The following is a 24,696-nucleotide window of genomic DNA, read 5'->3' on the forward strand; positions in this document are numbered from 1 at the left end:
CGGAGCACTGAACAATATTAATAAAATGGGGGATTTTTGTCAGCAACTATGCAATGCGGACAAATTCCTACTTGCAAATAAATCTGATACATAGGATTTTTTTACACTATGTTTACGGATTGATAGACCGTAATGAATTAAAAATAAAAAGCAGACACTTGCAACTTTGTATGCTGAGATTTTTGAAATTGAGATATAAATAGGTACTATTAATGTACTCAGAAATAGTTACAAAAGCTAATAAATTATACACTAAAGCCTTCCTTAAGAATCATGTTAACTAGGGATGAAAACTGATTGAATATTGGACTTCTGTCTTGGCGAAATAAATGTGCTCTTTCCAAAACTACATTCGATTACTTAAAACTACCCTCACTAAACTACAGCAATACACTGATTAATGATCTGCACTAGATTCTTATTCTCGAGCGCGGCCGCTATCCGCTCCTTGTCAGCTAGCTGTTTGTTCACCGCGTGCTCAGACACGTGCGAGCCTTCGCCGCTCACACAGTTATACACTACTAGTTAATGAGGGTCCTACTTGCCGCACATGGGTAGAAAGTGGCTATATGTTAGTGTGTTATATAAGCTACCTATCCCAGTAATTTTCAGTTCAGGTTCAGCCATTCTTAAGTTGCAGGTATTGCTATGTCATGTTAGTAGGTAACACACCTACTAACATGACATAGTTGCCATATGTTAGTGTGATATATGGCTATGTTACTATCAAGTTTTATTAGAATCCGTTCAGTGGATTTTGCATGTAAGAGTAAGAAATATCGGGCTATGGGATTGTTTGAAAGAGTTAACGCTGTCCTGGTACGTAAGAACGTGGAAGCTGGTACATGGTGGGTTTTAGTCAGTAAGAGTCTGACACTCATTCTGATTGACGTCTGATTTCCCAGTAATTTGGGCTTTATTTTATCTGGGGGTGAAATCTATACTTATGGGCAGTAAGAAGTTCCTATGGGACGCTGCTGAAAACCGCTTGTTTATAGTCTAGTCTATATCTATGTATTAAACTACAGCAATACACTGATTAATGATCTGCACTAGATTCTTGTTCTCGAGCGCAGCCGCTATCCGCTCCTTGTCAGCTAGCTGCTTGTTCACCGCGTGCTCAGACACGTGCGAGCCTCCGACACTGTCGCTCATACAGTTACACACTACTAGATAATGAGGAACCTACTGCCCACACATGGGTGAAAAATGGCTATATGTTAGTGTGATATATAAGCTATATTATTGTCAAGTTTTATTAAACTCCTTCGAGTAGTTTTTGTGTGAAAAAATTACAAACATTGGGCTGAGGGATTGTTTGAAAGAGTTACATAAATCTGCTGTCATTGAACATCGTTGGCAGTATTTACGGGTAGTCAGAAGTCAGAAAGTCTGACAACCAGTTTTACCAAGGAGTATCAGGTTGCCCGAGTAAGTGAGTTGAGGAGGTCAGATAGACACTTGCTACTTGAGGCACACTGGTACCTACTCAGCTGCATTCGGTTAGACTGGAAGCTGACCACAACATAGTTGGGAAAAGGCTCGGCACATGATGATTATAAAGAATCTTTAGGTATATCTATGTATTAAACTACAGCAATACACTGATTAATGATTTGCACTAAGTTCTTATTCTCGAGCGCGGCCGCTATCCTCTCCTTGTCAGCTAGTTGCTTGTTCACCGCATGCTCAGATACATGCGAGCCCTCGGAGACTTCCACGCTCACTTTGAAACGGCTGGGTAAAGCTCGGAGGAGGCGGACTCGGATTGATAGGCCTGGAATTCAAAAAAGATTTTGGTTAAAGAAATATCTGGACAGAATGTAGCTTATGACCATTCTCTGTTTCTCCTATGGTAGACTACCTGAGAAGCAAATATAAATATATAAAACATAATGGGTTTTGTTACCTGATTGAATTATTCAGTAATAAAGACTTGTCTTAGGTAAATAGTGCCTACATATAGGTACAATGTCCCATTGTGTATTTGACTAATATTATAAATGTGAATGTTTATATTTATTATATGAATAATATGAGTTCCTCTTTTGAAACTAAATGATGGATCATAATAATAGGAGAATAGCACATAGGCTAGTTTTTATCCATGTGCAGACCGGGAAAGTAGTACCTTCACAAAGCAGATGAAACAGCGGATGGAAGCAAGTCCTACTAATAATATAACCCTACTATCCTACTAATATTATAAATGTGAAAGTTTGTGAGAATGTATGGATGTATGTTTGTTATTCTTTCACGCAAAAACGGCTGGACCGATTTGGTTGAAATTTGGCATGTAGATAGGTGATACCCTGGATTCACACATAGGCTATATCAACAAACCACGCGGGCGAAGCCGCGAGCAGAAGCTAGTATCTAATAAATAACCTTCTGGAACTTACCTATCAAGGTAGCCATGCTGCAATGAGGAATAGTCGGCGTAAAGTTAACAAAAACAGTATTCTCCTTATTATCCACTCTAATACCACTCTCTTCTACCACACGGAGCTCTTCTAAAGTCAAAGGATGTTCAGGATCATTAATATTTCTGATCAAATCGAAAATTTCTCGCTCGTCGATCAAATCTTCGATATCTTCGTCGTAATCTGCAGCGGTTATTTCGCGTTCAGAACCTTTGTCGTATATGTTGGGGTTCACGTTGTCCGCTAGTTTCGTCATTTTTAACGTTATCAGATGTTTTTTGGAAGAAATATGTAAAAAATAACAACGCAAAACGTATTTGCACAGATGGTGGTGTTATGACGTTTATGTTTATCGTTCAGAAGTGTTTTGATCTGAAACAACCGAAATAGTTAAAACTTCCTTGATTAACAAATTCCTAAGTTATCAGTATGTGTTATGTTATTATAATTTAAAAGTTCTAGTTAAACATTGCATTATTCTTAGAAGATCATGCTTCTAAAATGCTATCATTAAGGCACAACAGTAAAAAGTTTTGAATTACTGAACGGAATCCCAACTGACATTTTCAAAACCGCAATCCATCGTTACACTACAGCTTATTAGCAGCATAAAACTAACGCTTACTCTGTTACTCTAACCAAACATATAGTAAGCCATCTCTTTTTATGCAAACAGGATAAGGAGGTAGAAACGCGCTGCCTGACAGAACATACAAAATCAATAATCTTCAGGCTACATCAAAATCCGTGTTTTTGAAACTAAATAAGTTGTGAGGGGCGTTTCACATTCAACACAATCACAGAAGAAGACAAGACATGTAAGTTAACACTTATAAATCAGCCATTATACCTTAAATCCCGTAGATAAACCTCCATGAACAATTAGAAAGTGGTTTGCTCCATTTGAAAAGTAAATGTGTGATTATTATTTGTTTTCGGATTAAATATCGTCATTAGGAGTGTTAGTTGTAAGCTTTAAGGCGTGATAAACGATTTTAGAGGCATATGAAAAACGTGATATGGTTTTAAAGTATTAAAAATCAAGTTTTCGTTTTACTATCTTAGAGGGTGGTAACTTGGGGTAGGAAGTGACGTAATAAGGCTTTTCAGATACATAATTTAAGTTTTTCTTGAGTAAGTAGGTTTGTTGCTAATATTCTAATATGTTAATTATAGTTTGAAACATAATTGTGTGTATTTTACTGAGAAATTAGGTACATAATCATGAGTAAATTTTAAATTATACACTTCCTCAACCTGTTTTATCCCCGTCCGATAAGAACTATTTCGCGCAACGACATAAAAAGTAGCCTATATCCTTTCTCGATAAATAGGCTATCTTATACTGGAAAATATAACAAATTGGTCTATACTCCATTTGAGTAGGTACTTAACTATTACCTAAACAAGGGATATAACTTTTTACAGAAATACATATCATATAAACATTTGCCATTATTGAAATTACTTTTATGCATTTGAAAGCAATTTAATACACAGTTCTTAAAGTCAAAAAGTTATATCTATATTGTTCCTGAGATTAACACGTAAAAAAAATACTTCAGTGTTAAACTATTAGTATAATCTAGAACTGTCAAAGTATTTTTTATTATTTCAAATAGGCCTGCGAAGCATAAACTAGATGCAAGGTTCAAAAGAGAGCGTCATATGGAGAAGAACTGTCAAGAAATTCCCAAAAAGAGTTCTATTCCTTCAGCTTTGTTATACCAGTCTACATTCCAGAACTTCCTTCCACAGCATCATGGCAGCAGATCCGTGGGTGGTGCAACAGCACGAGCACGCCAAGTTTGCTGAGCACTTCCGCAACCTGGGACCCGTGAACGGACATCTTACTGGTGAACAGGCTAAGCGGTTTATGTTACAGGTATGTGCTATTAAACTTTGTAATTCATTTGTATGCAAACGTTTTCAACCAATTTCTTAAAAAGGAGGTTCTCAATTTGTTGGGATCTTTTTTCCAATAAAGTTCTGTCCAGTCTAAACTAATACAGCTGAGTTGTGTTGAGAGAACCAGTCTGACCTCCTCAACCCAGTTACCCAGGCAACCTAGTGCCCTTTTGTAAGACTGGTTGTCAGACTACCTGTAGAAACTGCTAAAAATTTTCAAGTGAAAGCTGGTACCCACCAATTTATTGTGGCTCCTGAAACATAAGGAAGTTGTCGTGACAGAATGGTCACCCACCCATTAAATGACACAGCCAAGCGTTACTTAACTTCTTGCTGCTGTTACTTATCCATAAGATCCTCAAATTATGATATGTATTATTAACTTCAATGAGCAGTTTCACCAAAAGTTTCATCAAAATCCGTTCAGTATTTTTTACATGAACGAGGAACAAACATCCAGACATACAAACTTTCTCGTATTTTTATATATTTTGACAAAGATTATTTTATTCCCACAGTCTCAACTGCCACCACCCATTCTGGGTCAGATATGGTCTCTAGCGGACACCAACGCTGATGGAAAACTGGACCTTCGAGAGTTCTCTATAGCCTGCAAGGTATGTCATCATCATCTGCCTAATCTAATCCCAACTATGTTGGGGTCGGCTTCCAGTCTAACCGGATGCAGCTGAGTACCAGTGTGCCACAAGGAGCGACTGCCTATGTGACCTTTTCAACCCAGTTACCTGTGCAACCCAATACCCCTTCGTTAGTCTGGTGTCAGACTTCCTGGCTTCTGACTTCCCGTAACGACTGCCAAGGATGTTCAATGACAGCCGGGACCTACAGTTTAACGTGCCATCCGAAACACAGTAATTGGTGTCCAAAATATACTTAGACAGTACATACAAACATAGAAGAGTTGCATTGGTACTTGCGCGCGGCGGTTGCAGTGTCGCGGACATGTTAGTAATGTTCGCGCGCAATGTGTTACTGATTGCTACAGCGAGTACACCACGAGATACATGCGGTGTGACAAACTGTGCGCTCCAAGGGGGAAGATCGTTATATTTTATCGTTATTTTGTTTGCAGATAATCAACTTGAAACTGCACAACATTGAAGTACCGAAAGCCTTGCCGCCGTCTCTACTCGCGTCCCTCAGTCCTACAGGTACATATAATTCACTAACTATATTTCTCGAATTTCAATAACGTATCGATCTGTGGATTTGATTACTTGAGAAAGGATTTTGGCATCAGCTACGTAAAAATAATGTCAAATTCTTATCTCTATGCTTTTTGAAATCAAAGTTTTTCTTGTATTTTCAGTATTCAGTAAATAGAAAGTCGATCTAAACAATGTGAACGGGCCCACAGGGGCTTTCTAAACTCAAAAATGATTGATAATTTTGAAATTGGTTCTAAAAAAACTGAAAATTATGAAAGCCAGCCAGGCTTTCGTTTTTTATTATTATGCAAAGGAAAATTTTGTAGTTTCCAGAATATTTATAGTTTACCTCATTTTTATGTATTTTAAAACTTTTTCGTTTCTTTCCACAGGAGCACCAAAACCTCAATTTGCGCAACCACCCGCTGCACCAGTCGCAGCCCCCATAAAGCCCCCAATTCCCCCGATGCCGGCTCTCCCAACCCAACCACTCATATCCGGGTTGACAACCACGCAACCAAGCAACCAATCATTATTAGGGGACTTAGTAGGCCCTCCTCTGGTCTCCCAACCGCCTTTAATTCCCCCAATTGCAAAACCTATCGTACCTAACGTACCGGATCTAATATCTGGGGTAAAACCGGGACAACCGGTTGCAGCAACCACGCAACCTATTGCTCCGTTAATGGGACAACCGTTGAATCAACCTATATTACCAACTCAGCCGATAACGTCTCAACCGTTGGTTGCTCAACCAATGTTGCCTAATCAACCGGTTAACCTGATCGGTCAGCAACCTATTTATCCTCAGGTTGATCAGTTTTCTTTAAACAACCAACCTTTAGTTCAGCCAATGGTGCCTCCTCAACCCAGACCTTATACATCTCCTCCGGAGACTCAAGCTGCTTCCAGCCCATTGACCGGGCAACCTATTGGGCCTACCACAATAGGCTCTCTAGTCAATAGTCCACCGTCTTTGGTCAATAGTGTGTTTGCTCAACCTATTACTTCGACACCGTTGACTGCTATGAAATCTGATAGCATGTCCAAGCCGGGTAAGATATTTTGATAAGTATATTTTACTTGATATTTGTAGGGGTTTTTGGTGGGAAATAATTCTTGTGATTTTGTAAAATTTAGACTATTGTTAATCTGATGTTTAAGCTATGTTACTGCCAAGTTTCATTAAAATCCAGTCACTAGGTTTTGAGTAAAAGAGGAACAAACATCCATACTAACTTTCGCGTTTGTGATATTTAAATAATAGGATATAATATAATTGCTAAGTTTCGGCGTGAAGATGTAACAAACTACATCCCGCACCCGGACAAAAAGTAGGTTATTATGTTCTTTCTTAGGATCTAGAATTCTAGACTATCCATATGCCAAACTCCATTTAAATCGGTTAAACACTTTTGGGATGATAGCACAAAAGACGAAACTTCCGCATTTTTCTTATTCAGTAAAGATTTACGGCCGTCCCCAAAATTCTATGTAACTTTTGATTTACAGGTAGAATTTTAATCTTATCCCTCCCCCCTCACACACACATGGTATTTCAAATTCCTTTCTCTAATAAGCAAAACAAGAGATACAATAGAATATCGGGATACTATAAAATATTATACTTTCAGGGTCTTTAGTAACCAGTCCCACTGAAATGCCTATGGGAGTAATGAGTCCCCCACCGGCCGTCGAATGGGGGATCCCGCAACCGCAGAAACTCAAGTAAGTACCCATTAATATCATCATCATCTGTCTAGCCTTTTCCCAAATATGTTGGGGTCGGCTTCCAGTTTAACCGGGTGCAGCTGAGTACCAGTGTGACACAAGGAGCGACTGCCTATCAGATCTCCTCAATTTAATGATCGGTTGTCAGACTTCTGACTACCCTGCCTAAGATGGTGAAATGACATCTAAGATCTACAGTTTATCGTGCCTTCCGAAACTCGAAGACTTCATTTTGGGTATTTTTTTTTAATGCGGCAACGTATTGGTGCGTCTACACGGTGCAAGTAAAAAACGTGCGGGTCAAGCGATATGCGCATGTACCAAAGCAAGATACATGTACCGTGTAGATGCACCCTAATTGAAATTTTTTGGTCAATAGATACGTCGCGGTGAATAGTTGCGCTATTCACCGCGACGATAATATATAAAATTGGACCGCTTTTTAACCGACTTCCTAAAAAGGAGGAGTTTCTCAATTCAGATGGTTTTTTGTTAAGTATATAAGACATTAAACACACACTACATGTGCTAAAAATTTTGTCTGTCTCTTTATTCCGGCGTTGGCTCAACCAATTTGATGGGAGTTTCATTTCTAGATATAGCTCTTTTTTCTAGTGTTTTTTTCAACAATAGGTGGATCTATTCTGATGGGACTTTCATTGATAGAAAACCGATTAAATAGGCAGTAATTCTGCCTACTTTTTTCCTATAGGTATTATTATTATATACAAATATTTATTTCTTTATAATAGATACGCGCAACTATTCAACGCGACGAAATCGATTTTGTTCCGGTTTTCAGCATAGTATTTTTCAGACTTTGGAAAAGGTTTTTAGGTATATTTTTGCTATAAATAAATGACTTATTTCTCATAGATATACGCAGCTATTCAACGCGACGGACCGCGCTAAGACGGGCGCGGTGTCGGGCGTGCAGGCGCGCTCCATCATGCTGCAGTCGCGCCTGCCGCAACACGCGTTAGCGCAGATCTATACTTATATATACGAGAATCTGTTTATAATATTGAAATTACCGCGTTTTAACCGACTTCTCAAGAAGAGGAGATTATTCATTCAGATGTTTTTATAGATTTTTGGTCTGTTTTTTTCTGACATGGTTGGAAATGATTTTGAAGGGACTTTCTTTGGTATATAGCTGAGCAAGGAACGTTTTAAGAAGAAGTAATTTATATTTTATCCGGATGCACGAAGTAGGTCCCACGACAAGCTGACGTTACCGCGAGAAACGGCTAGTTATCTCACATTTTAAATCGACAGTCGTTCTCATATTGTATCTGTTGATTTGCATTCTAAAGTTAAGGGAGAACGTCAAATACTTATCTCTAGTAAGTCAATCAATAGATAGATACATTATTGGAAACCGCCATAAATGAATATGTCTATATTTCTCATAGATACACGTAACTATTCAACGCGACGGAATCGATTTTGTTGCGGTTTTCAGCATAGTATTTTTCAGACTTTGGAGAAGGTTTTTAGCTATATTTTTGCTATAAATATATTTACTATTTGTCATAGATACACGCAGCTATTCAACGCGACGGACCGCGCTAAGACGGGCGCGGTGTCGGGCGTGCAGGCGCGCTCCATCATGCTGCAGTCGCGGCTGCCGCAACAGGCGTTAGCGCAGATATGGGCGCTAGCTGATTTAGATTCGGATGGGAAATTGGGTGAGTTGTGTTTTTTTAATATTACTGTTACAGCCTTTTTATCGTCCCACTGCTGGGCTGCGGCCTCCTCTCACACGGAGAAGGATTGAGCGTTAATCACCACGCTTGCTCAATGCGGGTTGCTGATTTCAGACTATATAGTCCAGGTTTCCTCGAGATGTTTTCCTTCACCTTTTAATCAGCCATTGGTGTCCAAGATATTTTTAGAAAGTACATACAAACTTAGAACATTGGTTCTTTATAATACTGAAAAAAAAAACAATTTTCGGCTTCCATACATGTATGGCCATGTTTTTTAGGGTTTTGTACCTAAAAGGTAGAATGGGATCCTAATTCTAAGACTTCGCTGTCTGTCTGTCACGAAGATTTATCTTATGTACCGTGATAGATACTAAATTATTGAAAAAATAGTATAAAAATAATATTTTAAGTGACTCCCATACAAAAAACTTAATATTTTGGTGTGACTTTGTACATGAGTCCGATTCACACTTGACCGGTTTTCTTTTTTCAATTTCGTTGAGAACTTTACTGTAATATAAAAAAAATATATATTTTTAATATATAAAATGCATATCATATATTTCAGTAGCTGTTCATTTAAAAAGTAGCATAATTATATCCTTTCTCGGGTTCTTTCCAATTGTATTAAAATCAGTTAAACAGTTTTAGCATGAAAATACGACGGATAGATATGTTTACTTACGCATTTACAATTCTAAGTAAAGTTTTTTTTTGTTTAACATAGGTATTTAATTACTTTGCCATCAATTTTATATATTGTTCTACAGGTTGTGAAGAATTCGTGCTAGCAATGTATTTGTGTGAGAAGGCCACGCAGGGCGAGCCCGTGCCTGCCAAGTTGCCGCCAGAATTGATACCGCCTACTTTCCGGTAACTATTATTATTTGTTTTTTCTTGTTTAAGGCTATTAATTTATAACCCCAAAGAAGGAAATTATATAATAAAAAAAAATGCAGCCGTTTTACTCTAAAGATTATAAAGCAATAATTATAAAGTTTATAAAGCAATAATTATAAAGTATTCATGTTTTTAAAGTTAGTTTTTATTACAATTGAACTTTATATTTTATCTAATAGAAACCTGGTTAAGAAATGACACAAAATGTAAATATTTAACTTTTTTTTTGTACACTCGATGTACCTAACTTTGCTCTCTATTTTGTTTCATAAACGCTCCCGGTCGATATCGACGAGGAGTGTTTTAGACGCTTTTTTTACTTTTAATTTAAATACATCTTTTATAATATTATTTTTGTTGTAAATTAAACAGATTTAAAAAGTATATTAAAAAAATATCTAAATGAACTCGTTTTCCTCTCAGACGTGACTCCGTATCCTCGAATACTAGCGCTAAGTCCTACGAAGAGAGAAGAAGAGAGAACATGGCGAGAGGACAGGCAGAGTTAGAGAGAAGACGATCACAACTAGCTGACGCTCAGTTGAAGGAGAAGGTGAGTTATACGAGTGAGTGGAAGAGAGAGTGAGTAAGAGAGTGAGAGTGAGTTAGAAAGACGACGATACACAGGTGAAGGAGAAGGGGAGTTCATTCCGTTATATGAGAGTGAGCGTAAGAGAGAAGAGAGAGAGAGTGGGTTAGAGAGACAACGGTCATAACTAGCTGATGCACAACTGAAGGAAAAGGTAAGTTATATGAGAGTGAGTGGAATAGAGAGTGAGTTACGAGAGACGACGATCACAACTAGCTGACGCACAGCTGAAGGAGAAGGTGAGTTATATGAGAGTAAGTGGAAGAGAGAGTGAGTAAGAGAGAAGAGAGAGAGTCAAGTGAGTCAGAAAGACGACGGTCACAACTAGCTGATGCTCAGCTGAAGGAGAAGGTGAGTTCATTCAGTTATGAGAGTGAGTAAGAGAGAAGAGAGACAGAGTGAGTGTGAGTTAGAGAGACCACGATCATAACTAGCTGACGCACAGCTGAAGGAGAAGGTGAGAGCATTCAGTTATATGAGAGAGAGTGAGTGGACGAGAGAGTGAGTAAGAGAAGTGAGAACATGGCGAGAGGACAGGCGAAGAAACGATCATATATATTTTTATATTGTAAAATCCTTATACATAGATATGATAATAATAATTTTATTGTTTCAATCGCGACATAGGAAGCTGAGGTAAAAATAAAAATATTGTAGAAGTTAGCTAGTTTATTTTTTGGTTTTAGGTGTGACTTTTTACTAGTATGATAGTTTTTTTTAGTTTTAGTTTTTACTAGAATAGTTGTAGAATATTCGTAGTTCTATAAATATCTATGTATTTATATAAAAAATAATGCCACTCTTCGTTGTAATTATTAACTTCACTTGTAACTATATTGCACTCGCGCATTGAATAAAATTTTGCACTCGCTCTGAGTTCTGATGACAATACATGACTGGCTGAAAAACGTCATTAAAAATCCAATATGGCGGCCTCTCCAAGATGTCGGACTGGCTGTTGAAAATCCACCCCTATGATATGGGTATGCAACGAAAGGGTTTAGTGTCAGAAATGTGAAAAAAAATTGTAAAACATTAAAAAAATGCGCTTTTAAAAAATGGCAAAAGGTTGATTTTTAGTTTTTTTACAACCCAAGAATGGTCTCACCTATACAAACCAAATGTTTAGGCTTTGTTCGGACTATTTAGTAGATGGTTTATATGAAGTTTACACAAAATCGGTCGAGCGGTTCTTTATTTATATGTAGCGAAGCACTCTAGTATAGTTATCGGCACGAATCTTGAGCTCTGACCTACATCGGCGCAGAAGTGATTTATTAGCAAAGAACCAATTCCGAGTGACGGCTATGACGCGATGCACTGCGGGCCAATCACCGCTTTAGCCCGCCCCCGCGCCTCACTTCATACCACAAAAGGGACCCAATAAATTACTTCTGCACAGGTGAAGGTCAGCGCTCAAGATTCACATTAATTCACAAGTTATTATCAAAAATCTTTCATGCAATACTCTTTCTTTCTCTCTCTAGGCGGAAAGAGAGCGAAAAGAGCGAGAGGAAGCAGAGAAGAGAGAAAAGATTAGGCTTGAAGCTCAGAAGAGAGAACAAGAAGAGTTGATGAGAAAGCAGAAGGAAGAACAAGTGAGTTACTATTGATCATCTCCCGAGCCTTTTCCCAACTATGTTGGTGTCGGCTTCCAGTCTACCCGGGTGCAGCTGAGTACCAGTGTGCCACAAGGAGCGACTGCCTATCTGACCTCCTCAACCCAGTTACCCGGGCAACCCGATACCCCTTGGTTAGACTGGTATCAGACTTACTGGCTTCTGACTACTCGTAACGACTGCCAAAGATATTCAAATGACAGCCGGGATCATTTGAATATCTTAACCAATTTAACGTGCCTTCCGAAACACGGAGGAACTCGTCATGACATGGTCTTACAATCAAATTTCTTGTCATGAAATTATTGGCGTTTTGTCGGATATTTTAGTTCTATTGTATGATTTGTGTCTCTTTTAGGAAAAGCGTGAAGCGGCCCGCAAGGAGATGGAAAGACAGTGTCAACTTGAGTGGGAGAAGAAGAGGTCAGTATTACTTATGTAAACCAATACCCATAAAAAGGAGTGTTACTCAAACGACATTATTTATGTTGATTATTTATTATGTGAATCAGTATTTCTGTACAAAAAAAAAACTTTTTTCTTCAAAATGGGTTAAAGTAGAAATGAATAGGTATTTGTTTTATATGACTAATTATTGTAATTTTTTTACGATTCCGTGCTACCGACGTCGAGACCTATTAATAAAACTTTGTTATAATAATAGTCGTCCATATTTTTCTTGACCTATTATAACATTAATGACTGAAAACAAGACTAAAATAAATATTTTAGAGGCCGTAAATTTTTGGTTGTTCATAACAAAATTTTTGGCCGAGTCCGATAGGCACTGGGCCAGTTTTTTTTATTATTTTACCAACTGTGCTAATCTTTCTTTCTCTTCCACAGAACACGCGAACTAGAAGCGATGCGAACAGAAGAACAATCAAAAGTCTTAACACTAAAATCAAAAAGTCAGAACATATCGTTAGACTTATCATCGGCTCTGACCCGCGCCGCTAACTTGGCGAAACAGATCCGCGATACCAGGACCGCTGTCGCCGCCGCCAAGTGCACTATCGACGGCATGAGGTGAGTGACTGACTGACACCCTAATGACTTTTGACCCCCAAGTTACTTTAGGTGTGACCCCAAGTGTCTAAAAGACACCCGACCTCAAGTGTCTAAAAGTAATTTGACCCCAAGTGTCTAAAAGTAATTTGACCCCAAGTGTCTAAAAGTAATTTGACCCCAAGTGTCTAAAAGTAATTTGACCCCAAGTGTCTAAAAGTAATTTGACCCCAAGTGTCTAAAAGTAATTTGACCCCAAGTGTCTAAAAGGCATTGGACCCCAAGTGTCTAAAAGGCATTCCACCCCAAGTGTCTAAAAGTAATTTGACGCCAAGTGTCTTAAAGGCATTGGACCCCAAGTGTCTAAAAGACACCCGACCCCAAGCGTTTAAAAGGCATTGGACCCCAAGTGTGTCTTAGACATTTTAAGCACAAGCTGTGCCGTAGTATTGTATTGACAAAGTAGTAAAGTAAGCTTGAAGTGAGAACATAACGTTAGACTTATCATCGGGCCGCTAACTTGGCGAAACAGATCCGCGATACCAGGACCGCTGTCGCCGCCGCCAAGTGCACTATCGACGGCATGAGGTGAGTGACTGACTGACACCCTAATGACTTTGACCCCAAGTTACTTTAGGTGTGACCCCAAGTGTCTAAAAGACACCCGACCTCAAGTGTCTAAAAGTAATTTGACCCCAAGTGTCTAAAAGTAATTTGACCCCAAGTGTCTAAAAGTAATTTGACCCCAAGTGTCTAAAAGTAATTTGACCCCAAGTGTCTAAAAGTAATTTGACCCCAAGTGTCTAAAAGTAATTTGACCCCAAGTGTCTAAAAGGCATTGGACCCCAAGTGTCTAAAAGGCATTCCACCCCAAGTGTCTAAAAGTAATTTGACGCCAAGTGTCTTAAAGGCATTGGACCCCAAGTGTCTAAAAGACACCCGACCCCAAGCGTTTAAAAGGCATTGGACCCCAAGTGTGTCTTAGACATTTTAAGCACAAGCTGTGCCGTAGTATTGTATTGACAAAGTAGTAAAGTAAGCTTGAAGTGAGAACATAACGTTAGACTTATCATCGGGCCGCTAACTTGGCGAAACAGATCCGCGATACCAGGACCGCTGTCGCCGCCGCCAAGTGCACTATCGACGGCATGAGGTGAGTGACTGACTGACACCCTAATGACTTTTGACCCCCAAGTTACTTTAGGTGTGACCCCAAGTGTCTAAAAGACACCCGACCTCAAGTGTCTAAAAGTAATTTGACCCCAAGTGTCTAAAAGTAATTTGACCCCAAGTGTCTAAAAGTAATTTGACCCCAAGTGTCTAAAAGTAATTTGACCCCAAGTGTCTAAAAGTAATTTGACCCCAAGTGTCTAAAAGGCATTGGACCCCAAGTGTCTAAAAGGCATTCCACCCCAAGTGTCTAAAAGTAATTTGACGCCAAGTGTCTTAAAGGCATTGGACCCCAAGTGTCTAAAAGACACCCGACCCCAAGCGTTTAAAAGGCATTGGACCCCAAGTGTGTGTTAGACATTTTAAGCACAAGCTGTGCCGTAGTATTGTATTGACAAAGTAGTAAAGTAAGCTTGAAGGCTTGAAGTGAGAACATAACGTTAGACTTATCATCGGGCCGCTAACTTGGCGAAACAGATCCGCGACACCAGGACCGCTGTCGCCGCCGCCAAGTGCACTATCGACGGCATGAGGTGAGGCAAATGAGCCTCTTGGGGTCTTAGGTGTGACTCCAAGTGTCTAAAAGGCATTGGACCCCAAGTGTCTAAAAGGCATTGGACCCCAAGTGTCTTAAAGACACGGGACCCCAAGTGTCTAAAAGTAATTTAACCCCAAGTGTGTTAAAGGCATTGGACCCCAAGTGTCTTAAAGGCATTGGACCCCAAGTGTCTAAAAGGCATTGGACCCCAAGTGTCTAAAAGGCATTGGACCCCAAGTGTCTAAAGGGCATTGGACCCCAAGTGTCTAAAAGGCATTGGACCCCAAGTGTCTAAAAGGCATTGGACCCCAAGTGACTTAAAGGCATTGGATCCCAAGTGTCTTAAAGGCATTGGACCCCAAGTGTCTTAAAGGCATTGGACCCCAAGTGTCTTACAGGCATTGGACCCCAAGTGTCTTACAGGCATTGGACCCCAAGTGTCTTAAAGGCATTGGACCCCAAGTGTGTTAAAGGCATTGGACCCCAAGTGTGTCTTAGACATTTTAAGCACAAGCTGTGCCGTAGTATTGTATTGACAAAGTAGTAAAGTAAGCTTGAAGTGAGAACATAACGTTAGACTTATCATCGGGCCGCTAACTTGGCGAAACAGATCCGCGATACCAGGACCGCTGTCGCCGCCGCCAAGTGCACTATCGACGGCATGAGGTGAGTGACTGACTGACACCCTAATGACTTTTGACCCCCAGTGACTTTCCTCCCCCAAATGACTTTTGAACCCCAACTGACCCAAGTGTGACCCCAAGTGTCTTCAGAGTTTTTAGACACTAGCTACCTTATTATGAAACGTGGTTTTATAAAGCGACTCAACTTGAGGAGGGTGGGGATAGCAGAAATATAAATTCAGACACTGGGTGTTTTGTCTAGATTTTCGTTTGACCACAAATATTCTAAAGGTCCTTGTACCACTTCTAACCTCACACAAAATTAACCCGTAGAGTCAATTCAGTAATTTTCTTCTGGAAAGTAGTTATTAAAGTAAACTGGTACTCAGATACATCCGGTTAGAATGGAAGCCGACCCTAACATAGTTGGGAAAAGACTCGACAGAAAATGTTTATTAATAATAAGTAAATTGTCTGGAATCCAAAGAGTCTTTTGACTCTTTTTATATCAGAACCATCAAGAGTCTATCCACACGTATATTGAAGACTAGCCTACATTTTCTACATGTAAACGCTATTTACATAAATAATAATCTATGCATAATATCTTTCTAGATCTGACCGCGACACAAGTATGGCAGAGATGCAGCAACTGAAAGCTAGAGTGAAGGAATTAAACGCCAAGCAAATATCTCTCAACAAGGAGAAAGCTGAGCTTGATGCTAAGGTAAGTTTCAACCTTATTGCTATGGGTATAAGGTCTAAAGTCTTGTAGCAACTGAAAGCTCGAGTGAAAGAGTTGAACGCCAAGCAAATATCTCTCAACAAGGAGAAAGCTGAGCTTGATGCTAAGGTAAATTTGTACTCTATTCATATGGAAATAAGGTCTAAAGTCTTGTAGCAACTGAAAGCTCGAGTGAAAAAGTTGAATGCCAAGCAAATATCACTCAACAAGGAGAAAGCTGAGCTTGATGCTAAGGTGAGTTTCAACCTTATTTGTATTGGGATAAGGTCTAAAATACCGCAGCAACTGGGGCTTGATTCTGCTAAGTTAATAATGTGAAAATTGGATAACAATTGAAACTCAATAGCAGTTTCAACCTTAGCGGGCATTCTGCTACTAATATAAAACCAATCGTATTCCAATAACATTTCATTGGTTTGCGATTGGTCTGCCATTTGGTCTATATGGTAGTTTGCTCTACAATCATATTGCAATCGTAAATCATTTACAGCCATATGATTCATTGAATTACAGAAAAGGATAAACACCTTTATTTAAAAGAAAAAAATATCGGAATGCCACAAACGCTTCAATCATAATTGAGTCGTGATTGAATCTTAGTTATTAATACACTCCCTCACGCTGCACCCACAGCGGTCTTTTGATGATTTCCCCTTAAAAAAAAGAGATTACTTAACCAGTTTTTTTTTATTTACTCTATTTTACATACTTCCCTACTGTCTGAAATGTTAGTATACATAAAATAATCTTATATATTTTGTGTATTTATTTACAGGCTAAAGCTTCGGAAGGCGCAGGTGAAGACGGAAAATTGAATATGATGGAAATCACCCTCAAACAACTTCGTGATAAGGTACGTTTTCACAATAATCATCATACACATATCATCATCTCCCAATCCTTTTCCCAACTATGTTGGGGTCGGCTTCCAGTCTAACCGGATGCAGCTAAGTACCAGTGTCTTACAAAGAGCGACTGCCTATCTGACCTCCTCAACCCAGTTACCCGGGCAACCCAATACCCCTTGGTTAGACTGGTGTCAGACTTACTGGCTTCTAACTACCAGTAACGACTGCCAATGGTGTTCTATGACAGCCGGGACCTAGAAACGTCTCATCCGAAACACAGTCATTGGTGTCTAAGATATACTTAGAAAGTACATACAAACTTAGAAAAGTTGCATTGATGATGAATGAAAAAATCAAAAGCATAGATATGATAGTCATTAAGTTAATACCTCTTTCCCGCAGGTGGAAGCGGCCAAAGCACTAGTAGAAAGCAAAAAACAAGATTTGGAAACGAATAATTCGCAACTTTCTGAACTGACAAACACAGTGACAGAGTTAGGAGAGAAATGTACAAGAGTTTGGAAATTATACGAAGAGAGAAGAGAAGAGTATCTTAGTAGGAGTTCTGCCCCTGCTGAGAGCGCGTGGAGTAATACTGGTGAGTTTTAGTGGCGCGACAGTTGCGCGATAGTTGCGCAACTTTTTAGTTGCTGTTGTTTAAGTGGGTTTGGAGTGTGGGAAATTGATGAGTGATGAATTGAGGGATTTTGAGAAATTGTTGCGCGACTGTTGCTCAACATAAGTTGGCTAATTATGAGCTAAGAAGTGTAAGATATAGATGATAGTGATGAACGATAGTTGCACTAAGGTAAGATTTGTTGCGAGAAAGTTGCGAGACACTTGCGCAACTATTTTTGGAAAATGTGTTCCAGAGGCTCTACTAAGTGTGAGAAAATATAGGTTGAGTTCTGTTTTGTATATTTTAATGTAGTTGCTCGACAGTTGCGCAACTGTGACTCAACTATTAATCCTATTTCTTGTTTCTTGTCATTTACATTTCAAATTATTTTCTAACCTACTCCCCAAAAAAGACTCGATTCTCAATTCTGGTGTCTGCTTTTTTCTTGTAGCTATATTTAAAATCCAATATAATTTTACCACGGACTAGCAAGCGCAGCGTAGGACGTCCACCAACAAGGTGGACAGACGACCTTATGTCGGTCGCCGTCGACGCTGGATGCAGGTCGCCTCCAACAGGTATCTGTGGAGATCTAAGGGGAAGGCCTATGTTCAGCAGTGGACGTCCGCCGCCTGAGATGATGATGATGATGATGATAATTTTACCCGACAGAAACAGAATGGGGTACCGCCGCTGCCGACGCTTGGGGCGAAACCCCGGCCGCCGAAGACGCCTGGGGCGACGCCCCCGCTACTACAGGTCAGTTTTACTATGTGGCTAGGCTTTTTACTAAATATATCATTTTAAGTATAGAAGGTAAACAAGGTGTTGATATGCATTTGTGCCATAGTTCAGGAGGAGGACATACAATACGTAAATAATCGATTGGAATTACAGTAGACGGGAAATAGCTAATATGCACTGCTTTTTTTATCGTAGTATTTCAGAATTAATCCAATTTTATGAATGAAACTAGCTTCTGCCAGCGGTTTCACCCGCATCCCGTGGGAACCTCTGCACGAACCCGGATAAAAAGCCTATAGCCTTCTTCGATAAATAGGCTATCTAACACTGAAATAATTTTTCAAATCAGACCAGTAGTTCCTGAGATTAGCGCGTTCAAGCAAACAAACTCTTCAGCTTTATAATATTAGTATAGATATCATTCGCCTATTCTTTTCCCAAGTATGTCATTTCCTTAGCCTTTTCCCAAGTCTGTTATCGGCCTAGCCTTTTACTAAAATTATTTAAAAACTCGGTTTTGAAACAAAATGCAGCTAAAAATCGATAATGACAATTACTTAATTGTCATTTGCCTAGACTTTTCCCAATTTTACCATCTGTCTAGCCTTTTCCCAAGTTTAATTCCTGCGAAAATTCAGAGCAGCTCGAAGCAGAAACCAGTTTTAGGTTTTTAAATTCTAACCTACAGCTATCTTAAGTGTGTTTAAACTTCCTAGAAATTAAAGAAACAAAAATCCTGTTTAATATACAGTCATGGACACATAATTAAAGACACTGTTGGAATCTTAAATTGCTGCCGCATTTCATCTGTATTTCTTTTTTCTGATTGCTACTGGAACTTTATTTTCTATTTTAAAATATTTAAGAGGGCATTGTGAAATATTAAAACTAAAGATTATCTTCAGTGATCCTTCGCGACAAGTTTTTTTTCGCTTTATCCGAATCTCGAGCGGTATGAACCATAACGTGGCCTGGCCATATAATTAAAGACACTCCATTTGCTCAGAGGAAGAAATGCAAATTATTAATATTATTGATGGTACTTTTCTATAACAACATTCCCTACACTGTAACTAAGCATACTAATGAGTACTAATATTTGGTTTATTTCCTTTTACCTCAATGACAGCACGACATCCCTAAGCGTGCAAGCGGTCAATTTTGTTTTAAGTCGCTACGGGAATTTTCTTCCATGCTTCATAAAAATCTGTGTAAAATTGATCAATGTTTCATGTATGACTTATCGCCATTGTGTTTTCTGGCCGATCACCAGTTTTTTTTCTATTAAATTTGCGATGGGCCAAACCAAAACCGTCATAAGTTGCTCGATCAAAGAGTCCTTTTTACTACTCTTACAGTGTTTTTCAGAACTTTTCTAATTTGGAAAGCGCTAAGGACCGGTAAATTATGCTTAGCATATAACAAAATGCTATTTCTAAAATATTATAGTACTTGAATTCGCCTATTTTTAATAATATCTTTCTAAAAGATCACCACACCAAGTAGTGGAGAGAAGCCCCACACTATTACTTTTTCGCCTCCTATGTTTGAGAACTTTCTTAGTGTATTTTGGTTCCATCTCATGTTTTGGAGGTGACTAATTTCGATACATTATTTTAGAATTATTCGTATCCCTTTGTTTAATGAGAAAAAATACATTTTGAACACTTGTTAACTGCACCTTTCACATTTGATAGAAATAGCCAACTACAGTATGGACACGCGGTGCTTTTCCAAAAGTAACATCTTCCGATACCCATGCCTTACAGCTTTTCCCGACCCGGTTGTAGTCTAAAAGTTCTGCAGACACAATTGTCGTCCTTTTAGCATCAGATGACTCCCTAAAAAACCAGTACCGAATCATGTAAATGGTTCACTATTTGCCTATAGCACCGCCTTAAAGTCTGTTTGTGGACAAGTTTTCCTTGGGGTCGGTTTTGAGTTGTTCTCAAACCATGCCTTTTTTAGTGCCATTGATAAGAAATCTTTAATAATAAATTTATTGCCATGTCCTTACTATAGATCAAGTGGTATGAATAAATCCGTATGTCAAAATATAATATTAAAAAGCCTAAAACATTTTACTTACCAGAATTTTTGTTCTAGTCTTATTGATAGGACTAAAATGAAAATTTTTAATGAAATAAACCTAAATTATGACCTAATTCGAATTTTCATAAGGTATTTTACTCACTTCTAAAAAAAAGTATGGCAACTATTAGTATCTTTCGTTTTTTTTTCTTAACTGGGCTTTAACTGTCTTTAATTAGCTGACCAGCCAAGTATCAGCTACAAAAGTTAGTGTTCATTTCCCATAGAGCTTTATATCTAAAGTATTAAAGAAAGAAAATATTTTTTGTCCTTAATTTAAAGAACACAATGTAATGTTTGTTTTAATAATTATTACACTACAGTTTATACCGTGCTGAAGCTCATGTCAGTACCATAACTATTTATTTCACTTCGGGTCGGGGGGTGTCTTTAATTATGTGTCCATGACTGTATGTCCACAACTATAGTATACACTATTACTTGCCTGCCTACCCTTTTCCCAACTATGTTGGGGTCGGCTTCCAGTCTAACCGGATGTAGCTTAGTTCCAGTGCTATACAAGGAGCGACTGCCCTATCTGATCTCCTCAACCCAGTTATCCGGGTAACCCAATACCCCTGGTTAGACTGGCGTCAGACTTACTGGCTTCTGACTACCCGTAACGACTGCCAAAGATGTTCAATGACAGCCGGGACCTACAGTTTAACGTGCCATCCGAAACACAGTCATTGGTGTCCAAGATATGCTTAGAAAGTACATACAAAGTTAGAAAAGTTGCATTGGTGCTTTTCTGACCCACATACTTGAGAGGTTGGTTCTTTACCCACTAGGCCACCACGACTACACCTCACGACTTCTGATACTGTTACTGTTACTGCCTTTTTATCGTCCCACTGCTGAGCTGCGGCCTCCTCTCACACGGAGAAGGATTGACTTCTATCTACGATTCACGACTTCTATCTACACATATTACCGTCAAATAAAAAGTATAACAGAATGTAGGTTAAACCAGTAAAGTTAGTGACAATTGTTAGTATTTTTGCGTCGTTTTAACCCGTTTTCATTGTTCTGTTATCGCGAGTTAGTCAGAGATTTGTGTAACAATACTACTTTGGATCGAACCCTTTAATGTAGACCAGTAAACGGATTTTTATAACTGTTATAATCCCTACTAATGTTATAAATGCGAAAGTAACTCTGTCTGTCTGTTACGCTTTCACGTCAAAACCACTGAATTGATGTTAATAAAATTTGGTACAGAGATAGAGTTGACCTTGAGAAAGAACATAGGATAGTTTTTATCCCGGACTTTTGAAGAATTCTCTTGGAAACGCGATATAACCGAACTCTACGCGGGCGAAGCCGCGGAAGCTAGTATTACTATTATATAAGACCCTCAAGTATGGGGGTGTGGGTTCGATTCCAGGTCAGGCAAGTACCAATGCAACTTTTCTGAGTTTGTATGTACTTTCTAAGTATATCTTGGACACCAATTACTGTGTTTCGGATGGCACTTGAACAGTGGCGGATTTACAAATTTGCCGCTAGTAGGCCATTCAATTTTTGCCGCCCCTAATGATTGTAAACTTAATGATATTTCTGTCAGTTACTAGATTATTTTTGCAACCCGCTATGTAACGAAGAGTTTAATGTTGACCTAACAAGCTTATCTGACAGCGACTTTAAAGCGTAAAACCTCTGTAACTTTTAAACGGCTCTAAACTAATTTGAAATCGGTTCATTCGTTCGGGTACTATGATGAGTGGCGTACGATGCGGCCATCGGGTGGCACCCGGGGCGGACTACCTATTGAGCACCCCCCAAAAAAAACGACACAATATAATCACGGACTAAAATTGTAATTGAGGTACTTAAAAACAGTGTAGAAATCATTCATGGTGCTTTTTGCTAGGTTTAACATAAAGAAACCGGAGTTGCAAAGTTATAAAGCGCTAGCAAGTTTTATAAAAACCAGTGTCAAGTAAATTAAATAAAAAATTTTAAGTTTTAGAACAGTAAAGTACCAAAACGAGTTTATAAAACCGGCCTATAGTGAAAAAGTCACGAGCGTAGCGAGCGCGAAATTTTTTAGTTTTGGGACACAAACATACCCAAACAAGTGTGAAAAAAAACCACTGCAAAGAGAAGAAGCCGCGAGCGTAGCGAGCGCGAAATTTGTGATTTTTGGGATGCATTGATATCTAAAGAAATTAGAAAAAAGTAACTGTCAAGTGAAAGGCGAAATTTTTGAGTCTTGGAACACAAAAATACTCAAACAAGTTTGAAAAAAACCAACGTAAAGTGAAAAAGTTGCGAGCGCAGCGAGCGCGAAATTTTTTGAGTTTTGGGACACAAAAGCGAAATTATTTGGGACACAAAAGTCCTCCATCTCCTGAACAGCTTAGCAATCGTCAGCGTAGAGCGTCAGTTGTGTTTGCTACTTCAGTGCTATAACTTTTTGTTAGATTTGACTCAAAGAGCGCAGAAATGATGAAGGAACCGCGAGCGAAGCGAGCGGATCTTTCAATTTATTTTTATTGAAACGCTATTGGAATATTTTAAAATTCATGATCACATAAACCTAAGCATATATTACAGCGCGTTTATTAATCGTTTATTTATATGGATTGTGTACTCGTATAATTATAAAAAAAAAATCTGTAAAAAAAATTAGCAAAATTTGCCGCCTCTCTAAATCTGCCGCCATAGGCACTGGCCTACTTGGCCTATTGGTAAATCCGCCACTGCACTTGAAACTGAAGGTCACGGCTGTCATGTAACATCCTTGGCAGTCTTTACGTGTAGTCAGAAGCAGTGGCGGCGTAGCATCGGGTGGCACCCGGGGCGGACCACCTATTGAGCACCCCCCAAAAAAACGACTAAATATCATATATAATCACGGACTAAAATTCAAAATTAAAGTACTTAAAAATTCTGTAGAAATCATCCATGGTGCTTTTTGCTAGGTTTAACATAAAGAAACCGGAGACCGATCACTGCAAACTTATAAAGCGCTAGCGAAGCGAGCCCGTAAGTTTTGAATTTTAGGATATAAAGAACCCAGACATGATTTAAAAAAAGCAGTGCAAAGGAAAAAGCCGCGAGCGCAGCGAGCGCGAAATTTTTAGATTTGGGACACAAAAGTACCCAAAAAAGTGTGAAAAAAAAAATACTGTAAAGAGACGAAGCCGCGAGCGTAGCGAGCGCGAAATGTTTGATTTTTTTGACGCAATAATACGTAAAGAAATAAGAAAAAAGGTACTGTTAAGTGAAAGGCGCGAGCACAGCGAGCGCGAAATTTTTTGAGTTGTGGGACACAAAAGTCCTCCACCTCCTAAACAGCTTAGAAATCGTCAGCGTAGAGCATCAGTTATTTTTGCTACTTCGGTGCTTTGTTAGACTGGGGACTCAAAGAGTAAGCGCAGAATGAATCAGACACTATGAAAAAACCGCGAGCGAAGCGAGCGGATTTTTTTTATAACTTTGAGGAATTAATTTAAGTAATCAGGTAAAAAGAAAAACAAACAAGAAAGAGAAGGGTGACAGCCAGACTGGCACCCCTCTCAGTGACGCCTCGACGTCTTGCGCATGCACTGTTGTAGCTTTGTTTAAAAATTGAATAGCGTTTAGTGACTGGTAGTGAACCAAGGCTTTGCAGATTAGAATGGCACCCTCTGTGACTAGTCCCTTCTGCCCGTGCCATCCCTGGTCGTGCAGATATGTGCCGACCGAGATGGCACCCCCCGAGACGTGGCACCCGGGGCGGACCGCCCCCTCCGCCCCCCCCTTACGCCGCTACTGGTCAGAAGCCAGTAAGTCTGACACCAGTAAGTCTGACACCAGTTTAACCAAGTATTATTTGGTCGCCCGGGTAACTGGGCCGAGGAGATCAAATAGGCAGTCGCTCCTTGTGGCACACTGGTACTCAGCCGCATCCGGTTAGACTGGAAGCCGACTCCAACATAGTTGGGAAAAGGCTAGGCAGATGATAAATTAACAGTTATTTCTTATCGTGAATGACGTATAATAACGGTGCATTTTGTAGGGTTCAAATCAAAGCTGTCATGTTACATTTTTACCAAAACTTTTTTATACCTTATTATACATACTTACAGGGTCCTAAACTGCTTGAAAGAAGTGTTGTAGGAGAGAACAAATTATTATTAATAACTATTTATTTATTATTTGTGTTAAATTCGACTTTATTTAGTGTGTGATATGGATCGTTTTTGTGTGATTGTGTTATTTATTTTTGGTTGGTACATATTACTTTTTGTTTTGGTACTAGCTGTTTTTCC

The 24,696-nt window shown here is 39.1% G+C and overlaps 2 protein-coding genes across 3 annotated transcripts in view; one reads left to right on the forward strand and one right to left on the reverse strand.

The window, feature by feature from the left end:
* Nucleotides 1–69: 69 nt before the first annotated feature.
* Nucleotides 70–2,779, reverse strand: LOC126054371 (MIP18 family protein galla-2). Its single transcript, XM_064043280.1, has 2 exons — nt 2,403–2,779; nt 70–1,777 (listed from the first exon to the last, which is right to left on the reverse strand). The coding sequence occupies exons 1-2, from the start codon at nt 2,677–2,679 to the stop codon at nt 1,587–1,589; spliced, it is 468 nt and encodes a 155-aa protein (XP_063899350.1). The 5' UTR covers nt 2,680–2,779; the 3' UTR covers nt 70–1,586.
* Nucleotides 2,780–3,101: 322 nt separating this feature from the next.
* The window catches only part of LOC126054341 (intersectin-2), a 31,753-nt gene continuing 10,158 nt past the window's right edge, over nt 3,102–24,696 (forward strand). For both annotated transcript variants that reach the window (XM_064043281.1, XM_064043282.1), the window contains exons 1-16: nt 3,102–3,241; nt 4,182–4,308; nt 4,850–4,948; nt 5,425–5,503; nt 5,893–6,555; nt 7,135–7,228; nt 8,771–8,922; nt 9,714–9,816; nt 10,267–10,396; nt 11,920–12,030; nt 12,410–12,474; nt 12,898–13,080; nt 16,006–16,117; nt 16,911–16,988; nt 17,386–17,581; nt 18,275–18,361. In XM_064043281.1, coding sequence (XP_063899351.1) covers nt 4,186–4,308; nt 4,850–4,948; nt 5,425–5,503; nt 5,893–6,555; nt 7,135–7,228; nt 8,771–8,922; nt 9,714–9,816; nt 10,267–10,396; nt 11,920–12,030; nt 12,410–12,474; nt 12,898–13,080; nt 16,006–16,117; nt 16,911–16,988; nt 17,386–17,581; nt 18,275–18,361 — 2,275 coding nt within the window. In that variant the 5' untranslated portion in view covers nt 3,102–3,241; nt 4,182–4,185. The remainder of the gene's footprint in view (nt 3,242–4,181; nt 4,309–4,849; nt 4,949–5,424; nt 5,504–5,892; nt 6,556–7,134; nt 7,229–8,770; nt 8,923–9,713; nt 9,817–10,266; nt 10,397–11,919; nt 12,031–12,409; nt 12,475–12,897; nt 13,081–16,005; nt 16,118–16,910; nt 16,989–17,385; nt 17,582–18,274; nt 18,362–24,696) is intronic.

The sequence above is a fragment of the Helicoverpa armigera genome, chromosome 31 (genome assembly GCF_030705265.1).
Source record: "Helicoverpa armigera isolate CAAS_96S chromosome 31, ASM3070526v1, whole genome shotgun sequence".
Lineage (NCBI taxonomy): Eukaryota > Metazoa > Arthropoda > Insecta > Lepidoptera > Noctuidae > Helicoverpa > Helicoverpa armigera.